Raw genomic sequence first — 14,153 nt, 5'->3', positions numbered from 1 at the left:
TTCTCTCCCCGAAACCTGTTCATAGTGTACTGTTTATCTCAGGTGGTGGTACCATCACTTACATTATTCAAACCAGAAATGTGGAGGTCGTCCTTCATTTCCCTCTTTCCTCATTTCCTCTTTCCCTTTCCCCTACATCTAAACCAGAACTGGTATAATTTCCTAACATATCCTTGTTCCTTTTGCATGTGTACTTTATAAATTGTGTTATATCCATGAATTTCTCATTCTTAAAGTCTAAATATCCTGTTTTTGCTCTCACCCAACTAACAATTAAAATGATCACATTTTATATTTCATTTTTCATAATAAAAAAATACATATAATAACTAGAAAGAAGGTGCTGTAGCAGCTACCAAGTTGGCCAGTATAAAGTACATCTTTGAATAAAGATATATTAAAACATGGCAAAATCTTTTCTAACCAATAATTTAACAGGAACAGTTAGCAGTAAGTTTTATATCCTGTTAAGTTTTGCCTTTCAGTTGGCCTTGCTCTACAAAAACATGCTTGCTTCCTCCTTTCATTCAAGAAACATTTTCTGTGCCCACTGAATCTTACATCCTAGGTGCTGTTTGGGGAATAAATGTATTGCTTTTACCCAGAGCCCAAGTGAACTTTGTTCTGGATATCAAATTTATCATCTCTTTTGAATATCTCCAGTTGTAAGTCTGTATTACAGAAAGACTTCAATAATTTTTAGTGTTTCAAAGTGGAAGTTTTACTTTGTTATATTAGCTTAGCCAAGGATTCTGCATTTACCAGTAGCTGGCAGCATGGTTTCAGAGCAGCAATTCAAAAATAAAAGAATTATTTTATTTTTAGAGTATGCCTAATGGACATATTTGTGTTTCTTAATTTGTGTTTCTTCTGTGTGTAGAGCTGCCTTTCTTAAGGTTTACACAGAAAGATAGACATACCCTCAAAATGAAGGTCTTTTCCTTCCATATGAACCTAGGCTGATAATGAAATTGGGGAATTAAGAGGAAGAGAGTTAAGGACAATCTAGAAGAGCAGAACTCACTGGAGATAGAAATGACTAAAGTGGACACACAAGCTCTAAGAGCAGCCAGGGAGAAAATCAAACTTCAAGTTAAATGATCCATCAGCTACCTTTCTTAATGAGAAATAAGACAGATGCACACAGCATATTAACATCCTAGAATAAACCAAACTTTGTCAAGTGGTAATGTATCAAGAAACACCACCAATTTTATAGACTTGAAAGAGAAATTAAAACCAGACTCAAAAGGCTGCATGCTAGATGTGCAAATACCAGCCTATTCAGAGAAAGGGCATTTGATATGTGCATTTTACATGTTTATGTCTTTTAAACATTTCCCATGGATTTTTTAATGGGTTAAAATTTTCTGCTATTCTGGGTTTTTTTATTAACATAAGTTTTATTGAGATAGAATTCACACACTATACAATTCACCCATTGCCTCTATATTCAGTGGCTTTTAGTATATTTAGAGTTGCGTATCCATCACCACAATCACTATTTAGAACATTTTCATTACCCTGAAAAGAAGCCCCACGTACCTTAGTCAGTCTCCAGTCTCACCAGCCCTAGAAAACCACTCATCTACTCTCTCTCTCTTTCTCTCTCTCTCTCTCTCTCTCTCTCTCTCTCTCTCGTTTTACCTATTCTGGTCATTTCATATAAATGCAATCAAATAATACATGATATTCTATGACTGGCTTGTTTGACTTGGAATAATGGGTCCAGGTTCATCTATTCGGTAGCATGTTTTTCATACCACTATTTCATTTCTTTCTGTTGTTGAATATATTCCATTGTATGTATTTACCACATTTTATTCATTCATCTAGTGAATGTGACATATGAGTTGTCTCTACTTTTTGGCTATTATGAATAATACTACTATCAACATTCATATATAAGTTTTTGTGCAGACATGTTTTCATTTCTCTTGAGATATACCTGGAAGTGGAATGGAGCTCTGTGTTTAACCATTTGAGGAACTACCAGAATGTTTTCCAAAGCAGCAGCACCATTTTACTTTTCCCCCAGCTGTGTATGAGGGTTCCAGCTTCTCCACAGCCTCACCAGCATTTGTCTTTTTTATTATAGCTATCCTAATGAGTATGAAACATTATGTCATTGTGGTTTGAAGTTTCCTGATGACTAATGATTTTGAGCTTTTCATGTGCTTCTTGGCCGTTTGTATATCTTCCTTTGATAGTTGTCCATTTATTTATTTATTTTAATATTTATTTATTTTGTGAGAGAGGGAAGAGAGAAAGAATCCCACCTGGGCTCCACACTGTCAGCCCAGAGACCTACAAGAGGCACAGTCTCACAAACCATAAGATCATGACCTGAGCTGAAATCAAGAGTCAAATGCTTAATTAACCAAATGAGCCACCCAAACAATAATTGTCCATTTAGATCCTTTGCCCACATTTACAATATAGGTATTTGCTTTTGTATCATTGAGATACAAGAATTCTTGGGGCACCTGGTGGCTCAGTCACTTAAGCATCCAACTGTATCAAACCCTATGCTGGGCTCTGCACTGACAGCACAGAGTCTGCTCAGGATTGTCTCTATCCTACTCTCTTTGCCCCTCCCTCACTCATGCTTTCTCTCTTTCTCTCTCCAAATAAATAAATAAATAAATAAATAAATAAATAAATAAATAAATTTTAAAAATTCTTTGTATCTTCTACATACAAGTCCCTTTTGTTAGATACATGATTTGCAAAAATTGGCTCTCAGCCTGTGAATCATCTTTTCACTTTCTTGATGGTATCATTTGAGGCACAAATGTTTTTCGTTTGAATGATGCCAAGATTAGTTTTTCTTTTCTTGCTTGTGTTTCATTTTTTGTCATGAAGGAGTAACATTTTTTAAAAGCTTCATTGAGGTTTAATTGACAAAGTAAAGGGCGTGTCTTTAAAGTGTGTACATTGATAAGTTTTGACATATACCACCTATGAAAATAATACTACAGTCAAGATAAAGAACATATACACAACCCATACGTTTCTTTTTAACCCTTGGTAAGCTACTCTTCCACTCCTTCTACCCTTCCCTCATCCCACAGGCAACCACCAATCTTCTTTTCATCTCTGTAGATTAGATTGCATTTTCTATTTTGTATCAGTGAAATCGTGGATTTTATGCTTTTTTATGTCTGGGTTCTCTCACTCTGCATTATAATATTGAGATTCATCCATGCTGTTAACATGTATCTTAGTTCATTGTTGCTTATAGCTGAGGAGTATTCCATTGTACAGGTATATCACAATTTGCTTATTATATCCATTTACATGTTGCCGGACATTGGGTTCTTACCAGGTCTGTTTGTTAAAAATAGTCTACTATGATCACTCTTATAAAAGTCATGCAAGCTTTTATTTGTCTTGGGCAAATGTCAAGGAATGGAATGTTTGGTCTTTTGGAAGGTGCACATTTAATTTTTTGGTTCACATTTTCAACATTGGTATGGTCAGTCTTTTTAATTTCAGCTATTTTGTTTGTAGTGTAGTTCTTTGTAGTATTAATTTCAGTTCCTCTAATAACTGATGATTATTTAACATATTTTCATGTAATTATTTGCTTTTCATAGATCTTTGGTAAAGTGTCTGTTCAGATCTTTTGCCTTTTATTTGAGACATTTGTTCGTTCTCTCTCTCTCTCTCTCTCTCTCTCTTTTATAGACAAAGAATGTATGCATGAGAGCTGGGGAGGGGGGCAGAGGGAGAGAGAGAGAATCTTAAGCAGGCCCCACACTGACCATGGAGCTTAATCCCACAAGCTTAGGATCATGAGCTGAGCCAAAATCAAGAGTCAGACCCTTAACCAACAAGCCATACAGGTGCCCCAGGATATTTGTTTTCTCAGCTGAGTTGTGAAAGCTCTCTGTATACAAATCCTTTATTACTATTATTTGCAAATATTTTCTTTCATCTCTAGCTTATCCCTTTGTTCTCTGAACAGTGTCTTTTAAAGGGCAAGAAGTGCTTAACTTTTTAAAAATTCATACATGGGCTGTGGTTTTTAGTGTCATATCTAAGAAAGAAATCTTTACCTAACTCAGTCACAAAGATTTTCTCGTGTGCCTTCTTGTAGTATTTTTTTATAGTCCTACATTTTATATTTAGGTCTGTGATCCATTTTGAGTTAATATTTCTGTATGGATCCAAGTTTCTTTTTTTGTAAACTGTTCCAGCACCATTTATTGAAAAGAATTCCAAAAAAAAAAAAAGAAAAGAAAGAAAGGAAAGGAAAAGAAAAAAAAAAGAAGAGGAGCATCTGGGTGGCTCAGTTGGTTAAGCATCCGACTTCGGCTCAGGTCATGATCTCAGGTCATGATCTCACGATCCATGGGTTCGAGCCCTATGTCGCGCTCTGGAGCCTGGAGCCTTCTTCAGATTCTGTGTCTCCCTCTTTCTTTGCCCCTCCCCCACTCGTACTCTGTCTCTCTCTTGAAACTAAAAAGAAAGAAAGAAGAAAGAATTCCTTTTTCTACTCAATTGCTTTTGTACTTCGATGAAAGCCAGTTGGCCATATGTATATCAGTGGGTATATTTCTTCACTCTATTCTGTTCTGATGTTCCTCTTTGCAACAGAACCACAGCTATTTCACTGTTGTTTGTTTATATGAGTAGTAAATTCAGACAGTGTAAGTCCTCAAACTTTACTCTTTTTCAAAATTATTTTAGCTATTTTAGATCCTTGGCATTTTCTATTGTATTTTAGGCTGTTTTTCAATTTTTGCAAAAAAAAAAAAAAAAAAAAAGTCTGCTGAAATTTTGTTTGATATTACAGTACCTCTCACCCCTTCTCCATGAGAAGTATGTTCCAAGACCCCCCAATGTATACCTGAAACTGCTGATAGCACTGAGCCCTATATATACTATTTTTTCCTATATATATAGAACTATGAGAAAGTTTAATTTGTAAATTAAGCATAGTCGATTAACAATAATAACTAATAATAAAATAGAATTATAATGTACTATAATGTTTAAGTTAGGTGAATATGGTCTCTGTCTCTCAAAATATCTTATTGTACTCTACTCACCCTTGTGATAATCATCTGATTTGTCAATTATATTGGTACAAGTTTTTCGTGACATTTCTTTATTATCTTTTTAATACCAGTAAACTCTGTACTGGTGTTACCTCTCTTATTCAGGATAGTTGTATTTTGTGTCTTCTTCCATTTCATTTGGAGGTTTATCAAGTTATCAAGTTTATCAAAGTTATTCACAAAAAACCATCTTTTGGTTTCATTGATTTTCTGTACTGTTTTTGTTTTCTACTTAATTGCTTTTCTCTGTGTCATTATTTCCTGTCTTCTTATTTCACTATTCATTTGCTCTTCTAGTTCCACTGTCTTAAGAAAGAAACTGAGGTCATTCGAGACTTTTCTTCTTTCCTAGCGAAGTATCTAATGTTATAAATTTCCCTCTAAATACTGTTTTAGTGACATACTACAAATCTTGACATGTGTGTCTTCATTTTTGTCCAATTCAAAGTACTTTGTAATTTCCCTTTTGATCCTTTCTTTTACCAGTAGATTTTTAGTAGCATTTAACTTCCAAATATTTTTGAATGTCACTGTTGCTGATTGCTCTTTTCTTTTTTTCCAGCCTTATGACATATAGTTTACATATTACATTGTATGAATTTAAGATGTGCAAATATGATAAACATACATGTATATTGCAAAATGTTTACTACATTAAGATTAGTTAACATTCTTCATCTCAGGTAATTACCATTTTCTTATCCTTGTTGTTATAGTGAGAACATTAAAGCTTTACTCTCATAACAGTTTTCAGTATACAGTACAGTACTGTTAACTATCATCACCATGCTGTACATTAGATCCCCTGAACTTAATCATCCTATAACTGAAAATTTATATTCTTTGACCAACATCTCCCATTTCCCCCTACTCCTTGGCTGCTGGCAACTACCACGCTGCTTTCTGTTTCTAAGAGTTCAGTGTTTTTAGATTCTACATGTGAAATCATACAGTATTTGTCTTCCTGTGTCTGGCTTATTTCACTTAGTGTAATGTCCCCCAGGTTCACCCATGTTATTTCAAATGTCAGGATTTCTTTCTTTTTTAAGTCTGAGTAATTTTCCAGCACACACACACACACACACACACACACACACACACACACACCACCCCATTCTCTCCATTCATCAACTGATGGACATTCAGATTGTTTCCATATTTTAGCTACTGTAAATACTGCTGTGGCAAACATGGGAGTTCAGATATCTCTTTGAGATTCTGATTTTAGATCCTTTCAGTATATAAGTGGGATTGCTGCATCATATGGTAGTTCTGTGTTTAGTTTTTCGAGGAGCCTCCATACCATTTGTCATAGCGGCTGTACCATTTTCCACTCCCACCAGCAGTGTTGCCTTTTCCCTTTTCTGCCTTCATTTGAATTAGATGAGCATTTTTTATGAGTCCATTTTGTCTTTTTTGTTAAATTATTAACTTTATCTTGTCATTTTAGTGGATGCATCTTTAACTTATCCCAGTCTCTCTCCAAACAATATCATACCACTTCTCATACAGTTGAAAAACCACACAATATAGCACATTTTCATTTCTCCCCTTCTGACCTTGGTGCTGTTGTTTCACATGTTTTACATCTACTTACATCATTCAGGTCACACTGTGTTGTTTAATTATCTGTTACCTTTAAAGAGATTTAAACAATAAAAAATATTTATTTGCCTATATATTTAACATTTTCACTGCTTTGTATAAATGTAATATTCATCTGGTTTCATTTTCCATCTGCACAATGGACTTTAACATTTCTTACAGTGCCATGAAGAAAAATATTGACATAAATGACTGTAATATTATAAACCTTTCAGTGAAGAACACCATAAATTTTTAAAACAAAATAAAAGGCTGGGGCAAAACGTTTATAACATATCAGTAATAATTACAGCACGTATAGCAATAATAATAATAGCATATGTTGAATGTGTGCTGTGCTGTGTTCCAGGTACTACACTGAACTATTTATTCTGTACTTTTTAATTTAATCCTTAAAACAACCTTTTGAATTAATATACTGTTTTTACCCTTACGTTACAAACAAGGATGTCAGAGTAACAGGTAAGTTGTTAGGGTCCCTAACATTCAGAGATGTCCTGAAAATCAATAATTAAAAAAAATATATTAAAGTGCCAGTTCCCAGAAGAAGCACAAATAGCTGATATATATGAAAGTAATACTCAGCTTCTCTTATAATCTGGAGAATGAGATTTTTAAGCTACCCACCTGGCAAGCATAGGAAGCAATAACACTAACATTGGCAAAATATGAAGAGTGATATACCCATACACTAGAAGTACAAATTGGTGCATTTTTTAGAGGACCATTTCACTTAACCTATGGATATATAAAATATGCATATTGTTTGACCACATAACTATCATTTGGAAATTTATGTACAAATTCCCAAGGGAGAATAACATATTTATAGGTGTGTGAATGAGTGGCATGCTGCAACGGAAAACTATTGAAGACTACTTATCAATAGCAGGGTGTTAAAATGAATGAATGATGGCTTAGCCATATTGTGGAGTAGCCATTGGAAAGAATGCACATGTGGAAAAACAGGCAATTTGATGGGCTACTGCTGGGAGATATAAACTAGTATAACTTCTCTGAGGGGTCTTTTCAAAATAGATATCAGAAGTCTTCATTCAGACTATATCCCTTTCTCCCTGTGTATGCTGTATTATGGGACATAAAGAAATCAGTTGCAGAAGAATCTGTATAGTAGAACCTAAATAGGTTTTTTTAAGGATATATATACTTACATATTTGTACGTTTCTAGAAGGTTTGGAAACATGCATACCAAATTAGTAACAATGGTTATCCCTAGAAAGGAAGAATTTTGTTTTTTAAAGTCTCTGTTACTTGAATTTAGCAATAACTTTGTAATAGTTTTGAAAAAACAGTTTTTAAAAAGATACATGTGTTGTAATTGACAAGAACACATCAAGAGACAGACTCTAAATAAGCAAGATCATTTCTTCTCATAGATTTCAAACCCAAATGGATCAAGGTTTTTCCTTCCTGTGCTTAAATGAAATTTTATTTATAAAAGTGAGATGTTGGACTGTGCCTGTAGGTTCAGTAAAACTTTAAAGGACTGAAATTTTACAGACCCCAAGTTCAATACTGCAAAACCAAGGTAGTTAGTGAGCATTGAGACAAGAACCATGGTACATGGCATTTATACTCTTCACAAACTCATAACAAAAATTAAAATGACATTTTAAATTGTACAATGTTGTAGATTATATTGTGTATTTTAAGTTGCAGCCAGAGTTATAATAATGAAATCCACACATTCACTTTGAAACAGGAAATTAGTACAGCACAGTCACTCAAAAGGTTGACCAGTATGATACTATGGTTACAGAAGATTGTAGAAATGCTACCTTTATCACATGTCCTCATGTTTTAATATGATCTCCTAATAACAAACTAGAATAGTCTTCATTTCCGTGAAATATCTAGTAAAATTACATGGCTAAAAAGGTACGATGGATAAATTACCTGGGAAGAATATTACAAATTATAATTTAAAAATCACTTACTACACAGGAGACAAAGAAGAAATGATTATTCCTTCTGTTATATGTTAGTTCTTGAGCAAAGTCACCTCATTGCTTTCCAGGTAATTGTTACAACCTGGGAGGGTTTTTTTCCTTTGTTAAAGAATTATTCTAAACTATTTGTGTTGGAATTTTTTATCTAGAATAATTTGAAGTCAATTATATATTTAGTACATTATACAAATTGAATATTTTATACATAGGTTCCCTTACTGTGTTGAACAGAAAGAAATTTTCCTCATTTTTTTTTCTTTTCCAAAGTGTCCAGATTCAGGCTAATACCCAAAGTTGTATTTTCATATGGAAAAAAGGAAATATCTTTTTAGTTTTATTTAAAATACTATTAGAGAAAATTGAGCACTAGTAAAATTTAATACCTTTAGCCTATTACTTTTTGCATAAGTAGAGGGAAGTAAAGAACTATATACATTGGGAAATGCCTATAATAGGAACCATCACATAAAATCACACTGCAAAAGTTACTTCTATTTCTAAAGAAAATATTTTTGCATGGCATGGTATTGCACTATAGAAATAAGAATGGTGATAACAAGGGCGCCTGGGTGGCTGACAGCTCAGAGCCTGGAGCCTGTTTCAGATTCTGTGTCTCCCTCTCTCTCTGCTCCTCCCCCGTTCGTGCTCTGTCTCTCTCTGTCTCAAAAATAAATAAACGTTAAAAAAGAAATTTAAAAAAAAAAAAGAATGGTGATAACAAACACTTTCACTGAGATCTAACTGGATAACAAGAATTGTTCTAAGTATTTTGCATTCAGTATTTCATTTTATTTTTATAACAATCCTATAATATAACAACTCTTTTTATAATTCTTGACTCTTTTAAAGTTTATTTATTTTTGAGAGAGAGGGAGAGAGTGTGAGCAGGGGAGCAGCAGAGAGAGAGGGAGAGAAAGACAGAATCCCAAGCAGGCTTCATGCTATTAGCAGAGTCTGACATGAGGCTCAGTCTCATGAACCATGAGATCATGACCTGAGCTGAAACCAAGAGTCAGATGCTTAACCTACTGAGCCACCCAGGCACCCCTAATATAAGTACTCATTGCTCAGTTTACAAATAAGGATAGGAGGCTTCAGGAGATTAACTAATTTACTCAAGGTTAGTAACAGCTAAATGACAGTCAGAATTTGAATCCACATAATCTGGCTCCAGAATCTAAGCTCAAAACCACTTTGCCTATAGAGTCACATATAAAAGGGAAGATTTCATAACCGTACAAAGTACAGTGCTTCTTTTGTCTGAAAGGACCTAAGCAATATCCACCCTACTGCCTGTCTGGAAGTGGAAATTCTATCATTGTAGATTCACTGCTTTGGGTTTTACAAGACTTGGGGATATCAGGTGGTTCCATTTAAAATGCAAATATTCATTTGGGGAGTTATACACATCAGAAGGGATAATGGCAGTGTCCAGAAACTCAGAAATGGAACCACATGGTCAATGGCTATGGATTAGCAAGGGAAGAAAGAGGGATGGACCTGGAAACTCCACATAAGAGGAGAGGCTTGCAACCAATTAGCCTCAGGATTTTTGTCAAAGGCTCACAAAGTATAGCCAACAATTTCAGTTTTTTATGACACAGTAAAATAATAAAATGTGGAGCTTTTTTCATATCATTTCACTATATACCATTTATCATATCTTTGATTCTAGGACATACAGCACAGCTGATGCAACACAGCAATGGTGTGTTATATTAACTAAATGCCTTTCCTTTATCTTACAGCAATCAGCAGGCCTTTTTACTGGAGAATGTTCCATGTAATAACGCAAGCTGTGAAGGGGCACATCGTATGTTTAAAGTCTACTGGGAGCTGATGGACCTAAATCAAATCAGAGATGCCATGGTTGCCACCTTCTTTGACATTTATGAAGATGTGAGTTCAGAGGTCTCCTGCATGTTTGGAGTCTAATTGCCGTGCACTTCATCTCACTTTCACTTCACCATGTTTGACCAGAAAATGTAGATGAGATAATGAAAGCTAATGAGTTAATTAAAGAAAGCCCCTTTTAATGTTAGATGGCACAGGGAACAAATTTATCGACACCGCTAGCTGATCAATACAGTGAAATATGAAAACGCCTTTATCTCATTTTGTGCCTATTTAGATTAAGCCACTAGAGAATCATGCTCTGAGACGGGCAAATGTGTATATGCACCAGTAGACAAAAGCACAGCCAACAGATAACAGGGTCTTAAACCTGTACAAGATCACAGAAGAGTGAATGAAGTACTACTCCCTTTTAACTTTGTGAACTATTGCCAAGGATTCCTATGATTTTATCTGCAGTTGCCAGGTGACAATGAAAGGCCCTCAGGGCACTGGTTTCCTCCAGTCTAATTTGAAAAGCCAGTTTACCATGCAGAAAAATAATAAATTCTGATACCAAATGTATTAAATTCCAGAGTTAATATATCACAGTATATCCTTGTAAAATAATGTGATTATTTAAAAAATCCATCCCATGTCTTTTTAAGAGAGTCTTAAATACAGAGAACCAAATGAGGGTACATGGGGGAGTGGGGGAGAGGGGAAAATGGGTGATGGGTGTTGAGGAGGGCACTTGTTGGGATGAGCACTGGGTGTTGTATGCAAGCCAATTTGACCATAAATTATATTAAAAAAAAAAATTCAGTGCCCATCAGGACATTTATGTCTCCTAACCCCATTTTTGGTTTGGTTTGGTTTGGTTTGGTTTAGTTTGGTTTGTAAATAAATAACTAAATAACTACATAAGGGGAAAAAACTCAAGAGAATTGTCTACAAATAAATTTTTAATTTTTGCACATAAAAAACATCATAAATGAAATTTAAATTGTTTTTAAATCTGGGGAAAAAATTATTTATGAAAGACTCAAATAACTAATATCTTTAATGTAAGAAGGGTTTATGCAAACTGATATAAGTCACCAAAAACTCCCACTGGAAAAACAGAACATAGTGAATTTACAGAAAAAACATATGTGGCTAACATATGAAAAAATATGATAAATGATCAGTTTGATTAAGAATCAGTGGAATGAACTGCACTTGTGGCAAGCATAGCATAAGGTATACAGTGGCTGAGTCACTGTGTTGTACCCCTGAAACTAATGTAACATTGTGTGTCAGGTATACTCAGAAAAAGTTTAATAAATAAATAAATAAATAAATAAATAAATAAATAATAGTGAAATGGAATTTAAATGAGCACACCTTTTCCCCCCAGTATAATCAGCAAAGCCTCCCTCTTTTTTACAGAAAAGTAATGTTAATATGCCGTGGTTACCAGGACAGTTAAAAAGGTGCTCTCTTTCTCTGACGGTTGGAAACAATTTGGCCTTCCGTTTCATAGGCCTTTAAAAATTCATGCAAATATGACTAGAAAGAAATTTACTAAAATGTTAACAGCTATCTCCAGGGATTAAAATTACAGATTTTTTTCATTTTGTTTATATTTTACTATTTCCAAGGTTTTGTTTTGGTTTTTTTAACACGGGGAATTTTTTTTTTTTTTTTTTTTTTTTTATAATTTATTGTCGAGTTAGCTAGCATACAGTGTAAACAATGTGCTCTTGGCTTTGGGAGTAGAGTCCCATGATTCATCACTTACATACGACACCCAGTGCTCATCCCAACAAGTGTCCTCCTCAATGCCCATCACCCATTTTCCCCTCTCCCCTACCCCTACCCCCTACCAATCAACCCTCAATTTGTTCTCTGTATTTAAGAGTCTCTTATGGTTTGCCTTCCTCTCTGTTTGAAACTAGTTTTTTCCCCTTCCCTTCCTCCATGGTCTTCTGTTACATTTCTCAAATTCTGCATATGAGTGAAAACAGATGTTATCTGGCTTTCTCTGACTGACTTATTTTACTTAACCACATCAAGATATCACCTCACACTGGTCAGAGTGGCTAAAATTAACAACTCAGGAAAAAACAGATGCTGGCAAGGATGTCGAGGAACGGGAACCCTCTTGCACTCTTGGTGGGAAAGCAAACTGGTGCAGCCACTCTGGAAAATAGTGTGAAGGTTCCTCAAAATATTAAAAATAGAATTATCCTACAACCCAGCAATAGCACTACTAGGAATTTATCTAAAGAATACAGGAGTACTAATTCATAGGGGAACATGGACCCCAATGAGCAAAAGCCAAATATGGAAAGAGCACAAATGCCCATCAACTGATGAATGGATAAAGAAGATGTGGTTTATATATACAGTGGAATACTACTTGGCAATGAGAAGGAATGAAATCTTGCCATTAGCAACAACGTGGATTGAACTGGAGGGTATTGTGCCAAGGTCTTTCTTTTTTTAAGTTTTTATTTAAATTCCAGTTAGTTGACAAAGAGTATAATATTAATTTCAAATGTACCCTATAGTAATTCAGCATTTCCATATATCACCTGGTGCTCATCACAAGTGCCCTCCTTAACCCCCATCACCTATTTCCCCCATTACCCCACCAACCTCCCCTCTGGTAACCATCAGTTTGTCCTCTATAGTTAAGAGTATGTTTCTTGGTTTGCCCCTCTCTAAGGTTTTATACTTTTAATAATATTTTTATTTTAAACATCAAGTTGAATAAATAAGGTTTAAACTTACATGATAAACATACATGTATTTTCATTAGTTTTTCAGTCTGCTGGTTTGTTCTTATGACTTTTGTTTATGTTTTTTCCAGGGAATCTTGGACATTGTAGTACTAAGTAAAGGATATACAAAGAATGATTTTTCCATCCATACACTAAAAAATAACTTTGAAGCAGATGCTTATTTTGTTAAAGTCATTGGTGAGTATTTGTTTCATATGTTTTATTATTAATTATTAACATTTATTTTTGTATTCCATCTGTCAACTCAAAGTTTCCAAAGAATAAGGACACACCCCTATGTGTGTTACACACACAACTCTCCAAATCAGGAAATCAACTTTGTTACAACACTACCATCCTATACACAGACTCTTCAAACTTTTCCAGTTGTCCTAACAATGATTTTTTTTTCTGTTTCAGGATTCTATAAAGGAATTCCCTCTTTAATTGTCACATCTTTGCAGACTTCTTCAATATGGAATAATTCCTTTTTTAGGTCCTTATCAGTTTTAAAGAATACAGGCCTTCTTCTGTACCATAACCCTGTTTCTTCTCTTTCCACTCAGGTCATACATTCTTTGCAGAAATTCTACTGCATAGAATTGCATAACCAGTGCTGTGCATTTCTCAGTGCATTATATCAGGAAGCACATGATGTTGGTCTATCTCACCACCAAAATGTTTACCTTGAGCTTCTGATCATCTTAGTGACCACCAGGACTCTCCACCTTAAATTCACTCTTTTCCCTCTTTGTGATTGCCTTCTCTAAGATAGTTGTCAAAGAGTAATTCTCTATTTCCAACATTCTTTCCACATTTATAGTTGGCATTCTACTATAAGGAAGATCTTTTGCTTCTCTCCCATGTATTTATGTATTCATTTATCAGTATAGATCTATGTATTCATATT

The 14,153-nt window shown here is 34.6% G+C and overlaps 1 protein-coding gene across 1 annotated transcript in view; it reads left to right on the top strand.

Annotated features, from left to right (window-relative positions):
• ITFG1 (integrin alpha FG-GAP repeat containing 1) overlaps positions 1-14,153 on the top strand; it is a 342,298-nt gene that overhangs the window by 201,807 nt on the left and 126,338 nt on the right. The window contains exons 11-12 of the mRNA XM_042920514.1: positions 10,391-10,541; positions 13,333-13,441. Of these exons, the coding sequence (XP_042776448.1) occupies positions 10,391-10,541; positions 13,333-13,441 (260 nt within the window). The remainder of the gene's footprint in view (positions 1-10,390; positions 10,542-13,332; positions 13,442-14,153) is intronic.

The sequence above is a fragment of the Panthera leo genome, chromosome E2 (genome assembly GCF_018350215.1).
Source record: "Panthera leo isolate Ple1 chromosome E2, P.leo_Ple1_pat1.1, whole genome shotgun sequence".
NCBI lineage: Eukaryota > Metazoa > Chordata > Mammalia > Carnivora > Felidae > Panthera > Panthera leo.
The sequence above is the reverse complement of the archived record's forward strand: the minus strand, read 5'-3'. Positions and strand labels throughout refer to the sequence as shown.